Source organism: Hemiscyllium ocellatum, chromosome 19 (assembly GCF_020745735.1).
Source record: "Hemiscyllium ocellatum isolate sHemOce1 chromosome 19, sHemOce1.pat.X.cur, whole genome shotgun sequence".
In the NCBI taxonomy this organism is placed as follows: Eukaryota; Metazoa; Chordata; class Chondrichthyes; order Orectolobiformes; family Hemiscylliidae; genus Hemiscyllium; species Hemiscyllium ocellatum.
The window spans coordinates 18,095,988-18,117,391 of NC_083419.1; the positions used below are offsets into that span (position 1 = coordinate 18,095,988).

Sequence of the window (21,404 nt, forward strand, 5' to 3'; positions counted from 1 at the left end):
ACCGGCGGAAGTGTGTCCGTGGTGGGGGAAGGTATTGAGTGTCGGACCGGCGGAAGTGTATCCGTGGTGGGGGAAGGTATTGAGTGTCGGACCGGCGGAAGTGTGTCCGTGGTGGGGGAAGGTATTGAGTGTCGGACCGGCGGAAGTGTATCCGTGGTGGGGGAAGGTATTGAGTGTCGGACCGGCGGAAGTGTGTCCGTGGTGGGGGAAGGTATTGAGTGTCGGACCGGCATGGAGGTGGCTCCAGGGAAAGGGAGACGCGGTAAAAATGAAGATAAAGGTAAAGGAGGCGAGTGAAGGGGAATTTGTGAATCGAAACAATTGTAAAGAAATGCAGATTCTGCAAATCTGTAACAAAAACAAATTGCTGGAGATCGGAGCGGGTCAGGCAGGTGGTGTGGAGGGTCAGCGTTAATATAATAATAATAATAAATAATAATAATAATGGGGGAGGGGGGAATGTTAATAGTTCAGATTAAATGATCGGAATGGCAGAACAATGGTGTGTTTAACGGCCAAACCGCTCAACCATCTCGACACCCTGCCCCTCCTCCCCCTTCCCCCTTCCCCCTCCCCCTCCCCCTTCCCCCCCCCCTCCCCTCCCCTTCTCCCCTCCCCCTCCCCCTCCCCCTCCCCCCCCCGCCTCCCCTCCCCCGCCCCCCCCTCCCCTCCCCCCCCCCCCCCGCCTCCCCTCCCCCTCCCCCCCGCCTCCCTCTCCCCCTCCCCCCCGCCTCCCTCTCCCCCTCCCCTCCCCTCCCCTCCCTCCTCCTCCCTCCTCCCTCCCCCCCCCCCCCCCCCCCCCCCCCCCCCCCCCCCCCCCCCCCCCCCCCCCCCCACCCCCCCCCCCCCCCCCCCCCCCCGCCTCCCCCCCCCGCCTCCCCCCATCCGGTCTCGAAACACTAGCTTGCTCGCTTTCTGAGGATCTATTGTGGTTAAAATTGAGTCACCTGAGTCCCTTCATCCAGAGCGAGGGACATTGAGAGCTGAAAATGTGTTGCTGGTTAAAGCGCAGGAATTCTGATGAAGGGCTCTGGCCCGAAATGTCGAATTTCCTGTTCCTTGGATGCTGCCTGACCTGCTGTGCTTTAACCAGCAACACATTTTCAGCTCTGATCTCCAGCATCTGCAGACCTCACTTTTTACTCGAGGGACATTGAACCAGCTGAACAAGATTTTCTGACGTGTTTGTTGCAGTTTACTTTATACTCATTCAGAAGTTGATTCCTGAAATGTTCCCCAACAGAGTCACTCATTTGAATAAACATCCCCATCGCTCCGTGACTTAAAGTACAGCTGAACTGTGTTTTCCCCTTAAAATTTACCTTCATTTGTCTCCACCGCCACCCTGGGTGTCCAGATCCTAACATTCTTTATCCTATTGTGCCAGCATTGATACTTTTCACATTCATCTTAAATCAGCACCCTCTGGTTCTCAATTCTTTCACCAAAACGGATAGTTTCTCCTATTTACCTTACCTGGACTCCTCTTGAATTTGAACACCTTGGTGAAATTTCTTATCAACTTTCTTTTCTCTAAGAGATTTGCCTCAGCTTCTCCAATCTTTATTCTTCTTGGGCTGTGGGTATCGCTGGTAAATCGGACATTTGTTGCACATCCTTTGAATTGTTTCCGATGGCACATGAATCACAACCAGGAATAAGCCATTCAGCCCCTCAAGCCAGTTCTAATATTTAAGATCACAACTGCTCCGACTGAAACCTCAAATTTACTCTCACAGCTACGCCTGATGACCTTTCAAATCCTTGCTGAACACCAAACTCTCTGCCGCTACCTTTAAAATAGTCTAGGAATCTGCTTCTACTGCCTTTTCAGGAAGAGCACTCTGAAGAGATGTGATCTCTGAGAGGCCAGTTAAGAATCAGCCACATTACTCTAAGTCACACGTAGGCCAGATTGGGTAAGGACAACAGATTTCCTTCTCCAAAGGACATTATTGAACCCGGTGGGTTTTTACAACAATTGATTAGATTTAGAATCATAGAGATGTACAGCACGGAAACAGACCATTCGTTCCAACTCATCCATGCTGACCAGATATCCCAACCTAATCTAGTCCTATCTGCTAGCACCTGACCCATATCCCTCCAAACCCTTCCTATTCATATACCCATTCGGATGCCTTTTAAATGTTGCAATTTTACCAGCCTCCACCACTTCCTCTGGCAGCTCATTCCATACATGTACCACCCTCTGCATGAAAAAGTTGCCCCTTAGGTCTCCCCTATATTTTTCCCTTCTCACCCTAAACCTATGCCCTCTAGTTCTGGACTTCCCCACCCCAGCGAAGAGACTTTGTCTATTTATACTATCCATGCCCCTCATGATTTTGTAAACCTCTACAAGGTCACCCCTTAGCCCCGATGCTCCAAGGAAAACAGCCCCAGTTGATTCAAATCCTCTAACCCTGACATCTTTGTAAATCTTTTCTGAACCTTACAAGTTTCACAACACCCTTCCGATAGGACGGAAACCAGAATTGCATGCAATGTTCCAAAAGTGGCCTAACCAGTCCTGTACATCCACAACATGACCTCCCAATTCCCGTGCTCAAAACTCTAACCAACAAAGGAAAGCATACCAAACACCTTCTTCACTATCCTATCTACCTGCGACTCCACTTTCAAGGATAGTGAATGAACCTGCACTCCAAAGTCTCTTTGTTCAGGAACACTCCCTAGGACCTTACCACTAAGTGTATAAGTCCTGCTAAGATTTGCTTTCCCAAAATGCAGCACCTCATTTTTCTAAATTAAACTGCCACTTCTCAGCCCATTGGCCCAGCTAATCAAGATCCTGTTGTAATCGGAGGTAACCCTCTTCGCTGTCCACTACATCTCCAAATTTGGTGTCATCTGCAAACTTACTAACTGTACCTCTTATGATTGCATCCAAATTATTTATATAAATGATGAATAGTAGAGGACCCAGCACCGATCCTTATGGCACTCCACTGGTCACAGGCCTCCAGTCTGAAAAACAACCCTCCACCACCACCCTCTGTCTTCTACCTTTGAGCCAGTCCTGTATCTAAATGGCTAGTTTTCCCTGTATCCCATGAGATCTAACCATGCTAACCAGTCTCCCATGGGGAACCTTGTCGAATGCCTTAATGGAGTCCACATAGATCACATCTACTGCCCTGCCCTCATCAATCATTTTTGTTACTTCTTTAAAAAACTCAATGAAGTTTGTGAGACTGTTTCCCACGCACAAAGCCATGTTGACTATCCCTAATCAGTCCTTGTCTTTACAAATACATGTACATACATTGTGGTCACTATCACTGAGACCAACTTTTAATTCGAAATATTACTGGTTGACTTTAAATTTCACCATGGGATTTGGGCCCACTTTGCCACTGCATTGGCCTAGGTCTCTGGATGACTAGCCCAGTGACATTACCATTACATCAGCATCGTTCCCCCCTCCTCTTTCTGCCCACTCAATTTTCCTCCTCCTTTTCTAAACAGCAATAACATTGACTTCAGAGTGTGATGCTGAGGACTGGACACATTACTCCGGTTGAGGGGGAACCAGTGTTTTATACTGGTTTACCAAGGGTCATGCTAGTGATGAGACTTCCCATAATGGTCTCCTATGAAGAAACCGATCATGACTATCTTGCTTTAATACTCCACCCCTCTACGTATTCCAAAATGTAGTTTGTCTCTTTATCCATCTTAGCGTTTCATCTTGAATGTTTTGTGATGGTATACCTTCGGTCTCTCTAGTCCTGCAGCATCTTTAGTATTTGTGCTCTTTATTTAATAATGCATATCCTCATTTTTTTTCCCTGAAAATGTAACATTTCACACTCTGCTGCAATAAATGACATTTATCACGTGTTCACCTACTCTCTGGCTGCATGATGTCTGTAATATTTTCATAGTTCACAATACTTTCAAGCTTTCAATCTGTGACCTGTACATCCAAGTGTAGCCCACTCATCTAGGTCATGACAAGGTAGTGGCCTTTGTACTGAGTGGTTGGAGATCCCACTATAAACCTTCCTACTGTTTGGAAAATAACATCATACCAATATGTGTTTCCTGTTGGACAATTTGGTATCTGTGTTTCCGTTGTCCCTGTTATTCTGGGCCTGCAAGCTCGTTATGTGATATTTTATCCAATATCCTTAGGCAGACCATGCAACCCTCTGTTACCTCATTCACAAAGTGTTTTACAAATCTCGGCTTTATTGATCAACATCAGGATAGATTAAAGATGTTGGGACTGATGTCCTTGGGAAACAAAAGGAAGTGTAGACAGAATCATTGGAAGGAAGGCTGCTTTGCGGGATGGACTGGGCTGTGTTCACAACTCTTCATTCCTAATAAAGAGCTTATGCTTGAAATGTTAACTCTCCTGCTCCTCGGATGCTGGCTGACCAGACTCTGATCTCCAGTATCTGTGCTCCTCACTTTCTTTGTGTTCACAACTCGCTACTTTCCTGAGGAAATGGTAAAGATGGGGACAATTACAATGTTGAAAAGACATTTGGATGGATACATGAATAGGAAAGGTTTGGAGGGATCTGGGCCAGGAGCAGGAAGGTGGGACTAGTTTTGTTTGGGATTATGTTTGGCGTGGACTGGTCGGACTAAAGGGTCTGTTTCTGTGCTGAGGGGAGTTAATAGAAGTTTTCAAAATCGTGAGTGGGGAGTAGGTGGGAGCAGCATTCCCCACTTGTGAAAGAAAAATATTGAGAGGGTGTAGATTTAAAGTGATGTGCAAATAAACCAAGGGTAATGTGAGAAAGAACTTGTTCAACGAGCAGTTCGGGTATGGAATACCTGGAAATGTGCTGGAGGCAGGTTCAGTTGAGGCATTGGATGATTATTTGGATGGAAATGGTGTGCAGGGATATGGGGACAGAGCAGGAGATTGGCACTAGGTAACAGAGCTGGTGAAGGCCTGATTGGCTGAATGGCTGCCTCCTGTGCCGTAGCCACTCTGTAACTGTTTGTCCAGTGACTGTTAATTTTTTCCCATCACCCGCATTAAACTGACTGGTCTGTCGTCACTGGATCTATCCCCACACCCTTTTTGAACAACGGTGTAATAGTTGCAATTCTCCAGTCCTCTGAGACCAGTCCAATATTGAAGGAGATTGAGATTCTGGCCAGTATCACCTCCGTTTCCTCCACTCCTTTCATCAACATCCATGTGACCTATCAGTTATCAGTGCAGCCACCCTTACAGCATCTCTTCATCCATCCAGGCTCCTGCTTCACTGTGACTTTAGGAGCAACATCTTCCTTGGTAAAGACTAATCAAAAATTCTCTCAGTATCTCAGCCTTTGTGTGCTTTAATCCTTAATTAGCCTTTTAATCTTTTCGCCCTTTTACAGCTTCTACACTCATAGCAAACGTTTGGACTTTTTTTTTGTTAGTTGCTAGTCTTTACTTATTCAATCACTTCCCTGCACTTCTTTTTTCACTTTCCATCTAAACTTTTTAAGTTCATGCTGATTTTCCCTTATGTGACAGCTATCAGATTGCTAATATATTTAATTTTACTAATTTGTCAATCTTTCGTAATTTGGGGAACTCTCACTTTGTCAGACTACTGGTTGGCCCCAATCACAATGTACCTTGTGTGCAGATCTTTAATTCCAGTTTGTCTGGATCATATCTGTTCTCAATCCACTGAAACTGTCTCCCCTCCAATCTGAGATTGTTATTTTCAGTTGCTCAGGCCTACCTTTTTAATGCTGTGATCATGGTTCTCTGAGGATTCCCTGACTGACATTTGCCCCAGACGTTTCCTGAAGAATACCGATGAGGAATCATACTGTACCACTCTTCAGCCCATGGTGTTCTCCTGACACACTCTGTAACTCTCCTTCCTCTCTGCCTTTTGCAATATTACTATCCTGATCTATATTAGGTCAATAATATCCCCTATCACAGGGCTTCTCAAAGTGGGGTTTGGGACCCCGAGTTCTGAGGCAGCAATGACTTACACCACTGACACACGTTCTCACTATCTTCCTCTCCTCCCTTCTTGCCCACCTTCACAGCCCACTGACTGAGACTGTCATTTTATAAGCCTTGAAATGGCATTGGAAGCAGTGCCTCAGTACAATGACTCAGGACAGAGGAACCACGGGGGGTTATCCAAATATCGGATTATCCGAAGGAGATCTCGAGATCCCGATAGAAACATTACATCAAAGAGGTGTTTCTAACACCAATCTCGCCTTTTGTTTACAATGATTAAAGCCAAACGCGGCTTACTGAAATGCTGCCAAGAATGTTCCTGAACATCGCTGGGAGCCCAGGTATCGTCTCCAAATGACTGACCGCCCGCCTTCTCTCTCCCTCCCCACTTTCTATGGAGTTCTACACAGGGGTATACCCTAAATCCCCCTTCCCCAGATAATCTCTCCAACATTGTCATGTCCAGGGCAAAGGTGGAACCTGAGAAAAAGTTGCGGTAAAAAGGTGTGTGTATGTACAATTTGGAGACCCCCACCCCCATCCCCAACCACCACCACCACCACCACCAAAGGCAGCAGAAGTCTTACTGTTGGTGTCCAGTCCAGCTGCCCCAGAGGTTGGGGAGATGGGATTGGAAGGAGGGAGCGAGGTCTTGCATGCGGTACGCTGCAGCCTGGTCTCCTGAACGAGGAGCGGATTTAGCAAGTGCTCGCTGTGTCAATCCCATTGAACTGATTGGGGGGAGAGGGAGGCTTCAGTGATGCTGCAGGTCCCTTACACACAAGTGTATGTGTGTGTGTCTGCTCAGAAACAAACCCTGAGACGGAGAGGGGGAGCAAGGCTGACAGACCAAGGAGAAAGGAAACTTCAGAAAGCTCTGAGCCCCTGAGGAAAGGTATTTAATCAGTTAACCGAATAATCAATTATCTGGAGGAAATGCTGCCCACCCATCTCGTTTGGATAATCAGGGTTCCTCTGTAGTTTGTGCACTTCTGTTGCAATTAATGTGATTCTCTAAAGACTGTAATTTGCAGCATGTCCCCTCCATTGCACTAGTCAGTGGTCTGTACCAGACACCCAGTGGCATAATGGCACCTCGACTGTCTCTTCAACAGAGAGTGTAAGAGAGAAAATGGTCTGAAAGAACATCTCAACCTCTTCCAATAGTCTTGTTAATTCCTTCACTTGTATAAATGTTGCTGCAGTTGTTACAATTATGACAGCCGATGTGTACATAGGACTTGAAATGTGCATTCTCCCAAAATGTGTTCTCTCACTCTTGCTCCCTTTCTTTGTCTCTTATGCTCTCTCTCTCTCTCTCTCTCCCTCCCCCCCCCCCTCTCCCTCTCCCTCTAGGTGCACATGTGCTCCCTCTCTCTGAGCCTGACTGGGAGCCAAGTCCTACAGCTGAAAGGGCAGTGAGAACATCGTACTGCAATAGTCAATCCTTCTATTTCTTTGTCTTGAACTTAAATTATTGTAATAAATATTGCCGAGTATATAGAGAAGTTGGGTTGGTGACGTTCTGTAAAATTTCTGTTCTGAAGAATGTTCTTCGGTAAAGATCTGCCAAGCATCTGTCTGAAGGGAAGGTGGTGTTATAATCCAGAAACCTGCGGGATTTTCTGGTGACCCGGGTTTGGATTCCCTCATGACAGCTGGGGAGTTTGAATTTAATCAATATTTGGTTTTAAAAGGGAGACAGTGAGGTCTGCAGATGCTGGAGATCAGAGTTGAGACAGTGTTGCTGGAAAAACACAGCAGGTCAGGCAGCATCCGAGGAGCAGGAAAATCAACGTTTTGGGCTGGAGCCCTTCTTCATCATGATTTTGTAAACCTGTATGAGGTCACCCCTCAGCCTCCGATGCTCCAGGGAAAACAGCCCCAGTCTGCTCAACCTCTCCCCATAGCTCAGATCCTCCAACCCTGACAACAGCCTTGTAAATCTTTTCTGAACCCTTTCAGGTTTCACAACATCTTTCCGATAGGAAGGAGACCAGAATTGCACGCAATATTCCAACAGTGGCCCAACCAACATCCTGTACAGCTGCAGTATGACCTCCCAACTCTTGTACTCCATGCTCTGACCAATAAAGGAAAGCATACCAAACGCCGCCTTCACTATCCTATCTACCTGCAACTCTACTTTCAAGGAGTTATGACTGCACTCCAAGGACACTCTGTTCAGCAACACTCCCTAGGATTTTACCTTTAAATGTATAAGTCCTGCTAAGATTTACTTTCCCAAAATGTAGCACCTCACATGAGCAATAAATTTCTGCAAATGAATAAACTTAAAAAAAAGGAATAAGTAAATGTACTGCTCCCTACTACAACACCGAGGAGATTTGATCATTGCTCAGATTTTTCATATTTAAAATCTTGCTGCATTCAAAAGGGTTTCTAATTTACAAAGCTGTTGAGCAACATGTTTCTGTACTGACTCTGTGTGAAGGGTGAATGTTGTGTAATTTGTAGTTGCTAACCAGTGAGTTTTATTCCACAGTGGATGAAACGGAGCTGCTGACAGTACCAGAAGGATGGAAGGAGGAACCATTCACCCGAAAGGACAATGCTTATGGCCTGTTGGAGGAGAGCAGTTTTGCTACTCTCTTCCCCAAATACAGGGAGGCCTATCTGAAAGAATGTTGGCCTTTGGTACAAAACGCTCTGAAAGAACATGTAAGCCCCTCTCAATACTCTCCTTACCTCTTACACCTGTATAACTGTCGCTCCCATTGTTCTCATTATGACAGCTCATGTATAAGTAGCACTTTTAGTGCACAATGTCTCAAACAAAATTGACGCTGTGTCGCAGACTGAGATATTAAGTCGAGCAACCAAAATCTTGCTCAAAGGCTGAATTTTTAAGGCGGAGTCTTTACGAGATGTAAAGGTTCACGGAAGGAATTCCAGGCCTTGAGAATGCAGGCAGGTGGTGGTGGCGTGCTAACGATTGGGAATTTGCAAGAGCCCTGAATTGTAGAAATGTGGAGATCTGAAAGGTTTGTAGGGCCTCTGGAGGTTGTAAAGGTATTTCAGGAAATGTATCATTATCTAGATAGTGATTTTGTAATAGCTGGAGATGGAACAAAAGGCAGTTATTGGTAAACTGTTCAACTCTTCATCCCAGGTGATGTAGTCTTTTGTAAGGTGTATGACTGACATTAAACCCCCAAACTTATGATCTCTTACAATGGAATACCACATCCTGTGAGTATTACACCATCCTGACTTGGAACTGCATTGTTTTTCTTCATTATGGTAGTGTCTGAATCCTGGAACTCCCTCCTAATTGGCTCATTTATTGCTTGAAGGGGGTTGAAGGAGGTGGTTTCACCACCATCTTCACAAGGGCAACTGGAGATGACCCAGCGAGCAATGTCCAGATCTGAAGAATGTATTTTCAAAATGCAAGACTGAAAATATAGATGCTGATGTATAGGGGGAGAATACTTTTGGATATTGCTGATTAGAGAGACACGTTATTGTTCTCATCGGGGCAAACGTGAATAACAAATTATAAACAATCACAGTTTATACTACAGGAGAAAAGGAGAATGACTGGTTGGTAAATTGTGTGAATGGCTAAGGTATTGCCATTCTCTTTCTCCTTGACAACATTAATCAGAGTGCCAATGCCAACTAATCATCCCCCTTTTCTCCTCCGGTGCATATTGTCGTGATCCTTTTGAAATTTTGTTATTCTTGTGTTTGTCCTGATTGATATGGCTACCGAGCTTTGACATGTCTCTTTTATTTTTAGCAACATTCAAGTTCTTGTTTTGTGCAACTGAGTGCATCTGACCTTACATCCTATCATTGCACTCAGTGTCTCCGAGTCAAGGCCACAGGATTTTCTTGCATTTGAGCAATCTTCAGATTTAACCGGGCAGGACAAGGTGCCGGGCAGTTCACCTTGGAATGTTCAAACTAGTTAAACTTAGTGTTTTGTTTTTAAAAATAAATTATTTTTTTTAAAGTATGAAGATGTTACAAGGCAGTACACACGAGGGTGGTGGGACTGGTCTCAGTTGATGCAATTTGTTTGGATTTAACTCTGTTTTAATTTTGTCTTTAAGCCCTGTAACATTGTTAATCAAGTTTGAGATTTTTAGTATCCATTATTTAGTTAAAACCCTGCAGGTGCTGAATATTCAAAATAAACCAGAAAATTCTTGACATTCGTTAGGTCAGATATGTGTGGAAAGAGAAACAGAGTTAATGATTTTGGTTAAGCTTAATCCAAAGTAAAATGTTTATTCTGATATGCAAAATATTTATATTTGCTTGAACACATAGTGGTTATCATCTCTCATTTATTTAGTATATTACAGCTACATTAGATTTGATTGAAGGCAGTATGACTGTTTCCACCACAAAGAAGACATTCGATCCTTATATCATCATTAAAGCCAGGGATTTTATCAAGCTTTTGGCGAGAAGTGTTCCTTTTGAGCAAGTGAGTAGCACAACTACTGAAGAGTACCTTTAGCTGAATCAGTGATGACAATATCACTTTACTTTGAAGGCAGAATACACAAGGTAAAAATGATATTTAAAATGAGCGTTCCCAGAGAGAAGTACACACCAAACATTTGAATGCCTCTCCTCATTACTTTCAGTCATTTATTTTGGTTGCTGGAAGTTTCTGAGAGAAAGAATCTGAATACCTGGGCAGATCTTGCAACTTGCACACAGACTTGTAAAACAAACCTTGTGTGTCCTGCTTCAAGTCGATGGAGACAGATGTTCTGACCTGGATATTTGGGGTGTTGAATTGTAACTTCTTGTTTCCTGTTCTAGGCTGTCCGTATTTTTCAGGATGATGTGGCATGTGACATCATCAAAATCGGATCGTTGGTTAGGAACCGGGAACGATTTGTGAAAAGAAGGTTAAGACTTATTGGGCCAAAAGGATCAACGCTGAAGGTAACCAGACTGCTGCTACTTGAATCTTTAGAAAATAAAGTCCCCTGCCGTTGAACAGTGAATCTTTCTTCTGGTAATTCTTGCACAGCTCGGATACAGGAATGATCTCCAAACTGCAAGATGGTTATTACATTTTAAATGAACTTAGTAAGTTCCTTGACCACAATTTATTTAACATGCATCTGAATAATCTGATTGCAAATGTGAGAAGAGATTGTCAGTGTAATCATTTAAAACTAATGTAATTGGGGACAACATTCTATTTTGGGGGGAGGGAGGGTGGAGAAAGCTCATTTGGTAGGTATAAAATGTTGGTCTCTTTTACATTCTTGCAAATGTCCTGATATTGTGGAGAGTCAATGCATTGTGTCTTTTCTTAGCAGCACTCAATTCCTATGGTACCAAATAATTCTTTTAAAACGAGTGTTTGGATAGTAAAGATCATCTGAACCTCCCTTTACAGATGACTACACCAAGTATCTGTGAGTAAGGAGAACTCCATGCCTGACACTTCAGCTGTGAAGAGAGAGCAGCTCCATAATCACATGCTTGCTGATGGTTTCAATTGAAAAGTAAATGTCCTGAGGTTCAATTCAGGCAGCAGAGTAGCTTGAACATGCAGCAGTGGCTTGGGACAGTTATGTTTATATCCAGTTTGTGTAAAGGAATGTTGGTGGCCAAAGTGTTTGTTCTTTTGAATATTGGGTTTATATTTCTTCCCCCACCTTAGCTTCTGTTGAAGCTGCCATACTGTGCATTTAAATAACAAAGTTAATTAGTGGTGCAGGGTGGGATCGGGGTAAGAGAGGTGGACATAGAAGATGAACCATTTCATCATGATAGTGAAGGGTAGGACAGTGATAAGCAGGCATATTCCTCCTGCTCCTTCGAGAGGTAACTTTGTAGTATGTTTGCAGAAATCCTCTTGCAAATTTATTTTATAAATACTGATTTTTTTGAAGAGTTATGCCGTGGAAATGGTTTTCATTTGAGCAAGGAACCACGTGAGAGTTGATCATATTTAAAAAAAAAGTGATTAAAACAACTGGTTATGTAGCTCTGGAGGATTGTTATGCCCAACTGTGCTTCACTTTCTCTTTTGGAAAGACTTTTAATTGCTTTTTGTGTTAATGAGTGTGGGAGTAAGCCTTTGGAACATGTTAATGGCTCTTTCTTGGTCCTGCATACTGCTGGTTTGGGCCATGAAGAACATTCATGACGTTTGGCTGTTCAACTTGGCTTGTGTTATGGGCCCCCTGGAAATTCAAATAATTGGAGATGATTCTAAATTCTTAAAGAAGCTTAGAAATCAACAAATTGCTGCGGATTAAATTTCATGGTGAAACACTTCTGCTTTTCTCTATTCTGCGAAACTCCCTGATGTCACTGAGTCACCTGAGTGGATAATTTCTTTGAAAGTGAGACGTGTTGCAGAAACATTTCACCTTGCACTCCTTAGGCTGCCCAGTCTCTCTCAGAATTCAAAAGAAACGTGTGATTTCCTCACAGTCCGAATTCTGGAGAAGATAGACTGAACCACATTATCAGCTTTACGTTATCTTGAGTCAGTTGTTAATGTACCTTTTGGTGCACTCGGTGTTTGACATAGTATGCCATTCTTTTTCCATAGCAACTTGGCCAGTCATTCTTGACATGTGGTACTGGAAAAACACAGCAGGCCAGGCAGCATCCGAGGAGCAGGAGAATCGACATTTCGGGCATAAGCCCTTCTTCAGGAATCATTCCCTACACAGTGAAGCCAGATGCCAATTCGAAGACATCTCCTCCAATGGCCATGACCCCATCACCAAACATCATCTCCCAGACCATATACAACCTCTTCACCTCTCCCACCCACAGCTTCCAACCTCGTAGTCAGGGAACCCCACACTGCCTGATTCTACCTCCTTCCCAAGATCTACAAGCTGACTACCCTGGTTGACTCATTGTCTCACCCTACCTCCTGCAAAAATGCCATCCTGTGTTCCCAATTCCTTCGCCTCCGCCGTATCTGCTCCCAGGAGGACCAATTCCACCACAGAACACACCAGACGGCCACCTCCTTTAAAGACTACAATTTCCTTTCCCACATGGTTGAAGATGCCCTCCAATGCATCTCATCCACGTCCTGCACCTCTGCCTTCAAACCCAACCTCTCTAACCGTAACACAGACAGAACCCCTGGTCCTCACCTTCCACCCTATCAACCTTCACATAAACCGCATCATCTGACATTTCAGCCGCCTCCAAATGGACCCCACCACCAGGGATATATTTCCCTCCCCACCCCTTTCTGCTTTCCGCAAAGACTGTTCCCTCCATGACTACCTGATCAGGTCCAACATACATCCACAACCTACCCTCCCATCCTGGCACCTCCCCACCCCCCACCACAGGAATTGCAAAACCTGTGCCACACCTCCTCCCTCACCTCTATCCAAGGTCCCAAAGGAGCCTTCCTCATCCATCAGAGTTTCACCTGCACATCTACCAATATCATTTATTGTATCAGTTGCTCCCAATGTGGTCTCCTCTACATTGGGGAGACTGGACGCCTTCTCGCAGAGCACTTTAGGAAACATCTCCAGGACATCCACACCAACAACCCCACGCCTTATGGCGAAACATTTCAACTCCCCCTCACACTCTGCCGAGATATGCAGCTCCTGGGCCTCGTTCACCACCCAATGCTTGGAGGAAGAATGCCCCATCTTCAACTCCAAGGCATCAGCGTGGGCTTCACCAGTTTCCTCATTTCCCCTCCCCCCCCACCTTACCCCAGTTCCAACCTTCCAGCTCAGCACCATCCTCATGACCTGTCCTACCTGCCTAACTTCCTTCCCACCTTCCTCTCCGGCCTTTCACCTCAATCCACCTATTGCACTCTTAGCTACCTTCTCTCCAGCCCCAACTCCCTCCCATTTATCTCTCCACCTCGGAGGCTCCTAGCCTCATTCTTAATGAAGGGCTTTTGCCCGAAACGTCGATTTTCCTGCTCCTCGGATGCTGCCTGACATGCTGTGCTTTTCCAGTACCACTCTAATCTAGACTCTAATCTTAACAGACCCTTCAGTCCAACTCATTCATATCGACCAAGTTTCCCAATCCAAACTAGTCCCATGTGCCTGCATTTGACCCATATTGCTGTAAGCCTATATTATCCATGTACTTGTCCAAATGTCTTTTAAATGTTGTAACGACCTGCATCTATCACTTCCCTGACAGTTCATTCCACATATGAACCACCCTGATGCTGATGAGTGTAAAATAAAAAGCTTCTGTAATATTTTTACCAAAATTCAAGTTCCATGCTACTAAGAGTCTGTCAGCTAAAACATTTTTATCTAACAGCCTGGTGTTGGGGCTACCCTTATTTATTTCAGGAAGTCAAAGCAATTAGACTTTGTAGCATTGAAGCTTCAAATAGCAGCCTCTGGGAAACAGAAGACATAGCTTTACATGATACCCTCACAAAATAACATCATCTGAGTTACCAGGAGCAGATTAATTAGTGATGGGGGTGCTGTGTTCGCCAAATGTCTGTTACTAATGGATTCATTCTGTTGTGTCCCCTACTCATAGGCTTTGGAGCTGTTGACCAACTGCTATATCATGGTGCAAGGGAATACTGTGTCTGCTTTAGGGCCACACTCTGGACTGAAAGAGGTGAGTAAATTGGATTGATGGTGTGCTCTACTTTTCCTCTCAGTGCTGTTTATAACTTTGCGTTAGCTGTTCAATAAACCGCTCTCTGTACCTTTTTTATATTGAGTTTTTATTCTTCAGTGTAACTCTATCTGGCTTGTTTGTGAATTAGGAAAATAGTTTCCAAATGGCAATGTTCAGTCAAAAAGAAATTAATGCTTGATTAAGCATTATTGCTTAATTGCTGAAGGCTACACTCCTAATACTTTGTGAATTGGCCTGGCAAAGCACTCAGGTTTAAGCAATCACTCTGAAGCTCCATTACTACATTGGTCAGTAAACAAAAAAGCCCCATCATCTTCAGGACACGTGGAGGTGAACAATAAATGCAGCCTTGGCAGTGTGAGAACAGCTAAAAATAATTCAGCCTTTTACCACTAACGGTTAAACATTAATGCATTAATATTTTCATCTTTCCAGGTGAGAAAAGTAGTCACCGATACCATGAAGAACGTACACCCAATCTACAATATCAAGGTATTAATGAAGTGAAATTTCATGATTGTTACATTGAATCTAGTCTAGCTCTCTGCCAGCGATCAAATCGGTCCAATTCCTCTTTATTCCTGTAACCCACAGGTTTCAGTGAAATACACATGCAATTTCATTTTAAAATGATTCATGTCCTCTTCTACCACCCTCAGAGGCTTAGATGTTCAAGTCATGGCCACTCACCCCCTCCAATGATCTGACTAAATAACAGAGCAGGCACCATGGCCTGCTTCTGCTATGTACACTGTACCTCTTACCAAAAACTTTTGCCTGTGTCCCTTTGCCCCACACCATCAGTATCGGGAACAGTTTTTTGTCTGCTTTATCTCTTGTCATTATCTTGCATAGCCCTATCAGCACCTTGATATCTGTAATGAGAAATCCTGTGTGTTCAGTTCTCTCCCTGCATCACAGGGATGCTGAAATGAGATGGGGGGAGGGATAATATACTGGTATCTTTTGAGAATTGGTTAACAGACAGAAACTGGAGAGTGTAGAAACAAGTAGATCATTCTCTGGTTGCCTGTGACTAGTGGGGCATGTTGAAGATTGGGACTTGGGTCCCATCTATTTGCTGTCAATGTTGATGATTTGAATGTGCTGATTGAATGCAATATTTACAAGCCTTCAGGTGTCACAAAACTAGGTGGAAGTGAGAGTTGTGATGCTTCAAGAACACTTGGAGAGGCTAAAATGTTAAAACAAAAAAAAGGCAGATGGAATACAATGTGGAGAAGTGTGAGGTTATTCATTTTGGTGGAAAGATACATTTGTTTAATGGTGAGTGGTCTGGATGTCTGTGTTGGTGGGTCACCAAGTTATCAGGCAGATACAGCACGCATTAAAGGAGGTAAATGGTATGTTGGCCTTTATCACAAGACAATTTGAGTAAAGGAATCCAAGTCTTATTGCAGTTATATTATAGTAACTTGGTGAGACAGTACCTGGAGTATTGTGTACAGTTTTGGTCTCCTTACAATAAGATTTACTTACCAAGGAGAGAATGAAACAAAGGTTCACCAAACTTAATTCCTGACTTGCAGGGGCTACCCTGTGAGGAAAAATTAAATAGACTGGGCTTATGTTGTCTGAATTCTGGATGAGTGGTGCTGGAAGAGTACAACAGTTCAGGCCCTAGTTCCAAACTTCCAGCTCAGCACTGTCCCCATGACTTGTCCTACCTGCCTATCTCCTTTTCCACCTATCCACTCCACCCTCATTCCCTCCCCCACTCACCTATTGTACTCTATGCTACTCTCTCCCCACCCCCACCCTCCTCTAGCTGATCTCTCCACACTTCAGGCTTTCTTCCTTTATTCCTGATGAAGGGCTTTTGCCCGAAATGTTGATTTCGCTGCTCCTTGGATGCTGCCTGAATTGCTGTGCTCTTCCAGCACCACTGATCCAGAATCTGGTTTCCAGCATCTGCTGTCATTGTTTTTACCTTATATTGTCTGAAGTTTAGATGAAAGGAGATATAAATTCCTGTTAAGTTTTTCTGCTGTTCAAATCTCCCTTCCAGAACCAAAAGTCAACGTGTTAGCAGCTAATTGCATAGAAACTCTGATCAGCTGGGCAGTGAAGAGGGAATTGTTGGATGTTTTGAAGAATTTCAAACATGAAATTCTTAGATGGGTCGACAGACTGGATATGAGATGTTTTCCCTGGCTTTGGAATTGAGTCGGGAGTGTCTAGAACTAGGGAACATAAGTGGGCAAACCTTTTAGGACTGAGATGTGGGGAAATTCCAGGAAATTCCCTGCCTAAAACTGAGATCATGGATTTTTGCTTAATGAAACATCACAGGGACAGTGTAGGAAAATGGCATTAAATCTCCTTAGAGCATTTTTGACTACCTTTTATGCTGCCAGCATGATTCCCTGCTCCTGGAAATAATCTTGTTTCTCCTCTGATACTTATGGAATTTTGATTCTGTCAGTCAGTACTGGCCTAGTCTTTCGGTTTTCCTCAGCATTTTTCCATGCCATAGACATTGTGTTTGTGCTTTGCCTTTACCTGTTTTGTCCAGCATTGCCCCAGTAATATGATTTGATATCGTTTCCTAACCTAGGAACTCTTTTGATTTTAATGAATACCTTTGTTTTTGGTGACCTGTGAACCCACTCGTTTTCACTCACTTTGTTCATGTTCACTTTCCTCTTCTCCCCAGAGGATAATACTTCAACTTAGTTTACATTGAACTTCATTTGATCTGACATCATATGTTGTCTATTCTCCCTCAGTTTGCCATAGCCCTTTTCATTTAGTATTGCAATGAGAGTTCTTTGTAATGGATTTTGTAATAGATCCTAAACTGAGATTACAGAAGGTCTGGTTTTAACTGGAAATCACAGCATTGGAACCAGAAATTAGTTCCGAGGAAAGGTCTTTGATCAGAAATGATAGCTCTGTTTGTCTGCACACAGATACTGCTTAACCTACTGAGTATTTCTGGCATTTAAATTTAGACTTCTGTATCTTGCTTTATAAAATAAGAAAACCAGAGAGATCTTTTCTCTGTAGATTTGTTTCCTTCGGGTTGACTGTTCGCGTCTTTAACAATCACACTTGCATGTTTCAACTGCACAAGAAAGCTCTGTTCTTTTCAAAAAGACATTGATGATTAAACGTGAATTAGCAAGAGATGCTGAGCTTAGAACACAGAACTGGGAGCGGTTTCTGCCCAAGTTCAAGCACAAGAACCTGAGCAAACGGAAACAGCCGCAGAAGAGGAGGGTGAAGAAGGAGTATACACCTTTCCCACCACCACAACCAGAAAGCAAGGTAGGTGCTAATTGCCCGTTTTAATTTTCTTTACTCCTTATAGGCACACTGGGCTGAATCATTCACTAGTACACAATAAGTGGGTACATTCTCATCTCTCCGATATCCAAATGTTTCCTAAATTCTTTCTCAAAATCACCTCTCACCAACAAGTGCACCATAAATGATCTCTGCACTGGGAAGCACTATGTTTCATTGGGACTAACATCCTGAATCAAAAAAAAGAAAATTGATAGCGGTTTGAGATGTGAGCTAGCTATGCTAAATTGGAGGATATGCAATGGCAAATATTAAACCAGGATTGGCGATTGGATCATGGTTAACAAGGGGAAGTAGGAACAGTATTAAATCCAAGGAAGAGGACAAAAGAGTTAACTAAAAAAAGTAGAATTGATAATGAGAGCAGTTTAAGATTTCAGCAAAGGAGGACTAAAGAATTGAATAAGGTGAATATGGAAGTAAGCCTGCAGGAAACATACAAACTGTTTTAAAAGCTTATACAGGTATGTGAAGGCAAGTAATTGTCCCTTTGTCCCCTAAACCTGACTAAGATGGGCACACTGTCCTGCTGTCTTCACAAAGGAGGACACAAGGTCTAGTAATGGCAGCAACTGCAAGAAATCAGAAGTTGGCACTAAAGGCTGATAAATACCCGTGGCCTGATAATCGACATCCCAGAATACTTAAGTGCCCTGGGAAGTGACAGCTGCATTGGTGGTCATCTTTCAAGATTTGATAGACTTTGGAGCAGTTCTTATAATAATGAAGGGTAGTTAATGGCAACTCCATTATTTAAAGAAAAGATGGAAAAACCAAGGACTGTTTAGCCAGACGTTGGTAATGGGGAAAATGCTAGAATCCATTGTAAATGATTTTATTGTACAGCACTTTGAAACCAGCAGGATTGTATAGAATCAGCATATTTTTATGAAAGGGAAATCATGCTTTCCCCTTCAGCATTAGCTTTGGCTGAGAGTTCAAATGCCTGCCAGTTCTGCACAAAATTATACTTTTAATGAGGTCCTGAGAGACTGTAGCCCTTTGTACAACCCACCCATTGGAAGTCCAACAGCTGGATAAGCGATAAAATACTTTGATCCTCCTGATCACTGAATAATCTCAAAGGTAAAGGGAATGGATGTAAGATTAAATGTGAGAGGATTAAGACAGGACAACTTTTTTTTTGCCAAGATTTACTCTCCTGAACTGTGTCCAGCAAAAACACTTATTTGGCCATTTACACAAAATCTGACCGTCCCAAATGCCCAGTGTTTGTAATGGATGTTGGAATTGTTAACTTTAAGCAGAATGTGGTTGAAGGACAAGGGAACGTAGTTTAGAATGCTTTCAGTCCTTAGACTCAAATTTCTGATTGCATTGTTTCGGAAATGTTTTACTATATTCATTTGAAGTTAATCCTATATTTTTGAGGGTTTGTATTAAAAGGAATAATTATGTTTCCCTGTCTGGTACAGCTGTGCTCTAGGGATTGTTCTTAATTGTTTGCTGAATTTATTGTCCAGATTGATCAGGAACTGGCCACAGGTGAATACTTCCTCAAAGAGAAAGACAAGAAGAAGAAGAAATTACATGAAATAAAGGTATGAATGTTGAGCACTTTAATTGTTACTGATGGGGGAAATAAACACTTACCAGAGCCTGAGGGTGTGAGTTCAAGTCCTACTCCAACCATCAGTACTGAGGGAGTGCTGCATGAGAAATGCTGTCTTTTGGATGGAGTTGAAACACCCAACGACATGGGAGAAAAGCATGGTGGCCACCCTCCATGTCCTGACCAATAATTAGCAGTTAGTCAACATCACAAAGTTTTTTGTTACATTATTCAGATTTGCTGCTACACTTTCTAGACGTGATTAAGCTTCTATTGCTTGTGCAAATGTACACAAGCCTTCTGTGCTGCAAAGCTTTTACACGGGCTGTTTCTTCATAAACTTATATTGTTTTGTAAATATTTAACCTAGGTAAAAGAAGCAGAGGCAGCAGCTAGGCGAAAGGAAGAAAGAAATAAAGCTTTTATTCCTCCTAAAGAAAAGCCTGCAGTTAAAGTAAAAAAAGGTAACTGGTTTTCATTTTGTTTATGTGCTTACAGATGTTAACCAAGTTCTGTAGTTTCCATTTAATATAAAATTCATTGCACATCATTCCTCTAGATTATAGACTATTTTGTAAATGAGGAAGGGCAAATGAATATAGCCCTTTCCACTCTGATGGTTAAATACTCCAGTCTTACAAGGGGGAGGCCAGGTTTTAGTCATCCCTACGACATGTTCTCAATTAGTACTCCATTTTTGTAATTCTATTGGACCTAAAAGTCCAGTAACTGAAGTCATGCTGTCTTTGACAATATTGTGTTTTTCCTTTGGATTAGTTAAATCAGTTGTAAAACCCAAATGATAAATGATTGTACAGAGGACCAGAAGTTGTGGTTAATTATAGTGACATGCCATGAATAAAACAGTAGTTCAATGGTTTTCCTCTCACCTAAGTCCCAGGACTCAACTTTTGGGCCTTGGTAGTATGATGATTAAATACATTATGGGTAATATTTTCCTGGAAAACCCATGTGGGATATTGGTGTTGAGCCATATAAAAAAACAGACAAAAAAGATTTGTCTGCTTTTGCTAACAAGTATACACTCATTTTCTTTTAGCTGCAGAAACAAAAATTAACATTCAAGCTCTTAAAGAAAAAGTAAAAACTGCCAAGAAAAAGAAGCTGGGAGCCCCAGCTGTGGAGGAAATCACTCAGAAAATAGCTCAAAAGAAGAAGAAATAAATTGATTTTTCCAATTCTCCTATGCTTTTGACAAACTGTTGGAATTGGATAATTCCGACAATGTCATTCCAGCAGGGTGTCACCACTTTACCTGTTACATACAAATGGCCAGGGGAAGCAGCAGGCTCATGGTTCTGTTCGTGATTTCCTCATCTAATTAGACTGTTAAGTACTTCTATCGGCACAGGACTCCTGACAGGATTTCAGAAACGACAATCTAGGTGAAGAAGAATCCACATCAATCCTCGTACTACACCTGCTTTTAACGAAGAGTCATAGAGTAAATCTCAAAAACAGAATGTGTTACAAGATTGCTTGGATCCTAACCTTAGAGATATCCATTGTTTCTACAGAAATGAGATGGAAAACATTCTCCATAGTTGGTGTTAGAAACAAAACCTCTCAATTACAAATCTGTGAAAATGTGGTTTAGGATTGAATCGATGTTAAACGTTTAGAGAGATTTCTATTTTGTACAGGGGGTTTATGTTGTATAATAGCATGAAGTGTTTTATTTTATAATTGTTCATTAAATGTACTTACAAATGGTGTGCTGTTTTAGTATCAATATTTACTGCACAAAGGCATCATGTTTACTCAGGTCAAAACACTTCACTCAACCTAATCCCACTTTCCAGCATGTGCTCAGTAGTCCTGCAGATGACATAGTACTGTCAGTAAGTTTCAGATCCCAACCACCCTTTGAATAGAAAACAAGTTCATAAATTC

General features: G+C 42.8%; 1 protein-coding gene across 2 annotated transcripts; it reads left to right on the top strand.

Annotated features, from left to right (window-relative positions):
• Positions 1-152: 152 nt before the first annotated feature.
• Positions 153-21,179, top strand: krr1 (KRR1 small subunit processome component homolog). 2 transcript variants are annotated; one of them, XM_060839271.1, is made up of 10 exons: positions 153-211; positions 8,472-8,647; positions 10,293-10,427; positions 10,772-10,897; positions 14,480-14,563; positions 15,023-15,079; positions 17,708-17,878; positions 19,402-19,479; positions 19,861-19,954; positions 20,551-21,179. In XM_060839271.1, the coding sequence occupies exons 3-10, from the start codon at positions 10,329-10,331 to the stop codon at positions 20,673-20,675; spliced, it is 834 nt and encodes a 277-aa protein (XP_060695254.1). In that variant the 5' UTR covers positions 153-211; positions 8,472-8,647; positions 10,293-10,328; the 3' UTR covers positions 20,676-21,179. The 2 variants fall into 2 exon arrangements, with proteins under 2 accessions (XP_060695254.1, XP_060695252.1); XM_060839269.1 differs by having other exon boundaries at positions 169-280.
• Positions 21,180-21,404: the final 225 nt, after the last annotated feature.

What these genes read in the sequence shown, in the direction of transcription:
- krr1 (XM_060839269.1), top strand. Translation starts at nt 232, where the DNA reads ATGGAGGTGGCTCCAGGGAAAGGGAGACGCGGTAAAAATGAAGATAAA. An exon ending in CACCACAACCAGAAAGCAAG is followed by an intron (nt 17,879 to 19,401) that starts GTAGGTGCTAAT and finishes TTTATTGTCCAG; the next exon opens with ATTGATCAGGAACTGGCCAC. An exon ending in AGAAATTACATGAAATAAAG is followed by an intron (nt 19,480 to 19,860) that starts GTATGAATGTTG and finishes TATTTAACCTAG; the next exon opens with GTAAAAGAAGCAGAGGCAGC.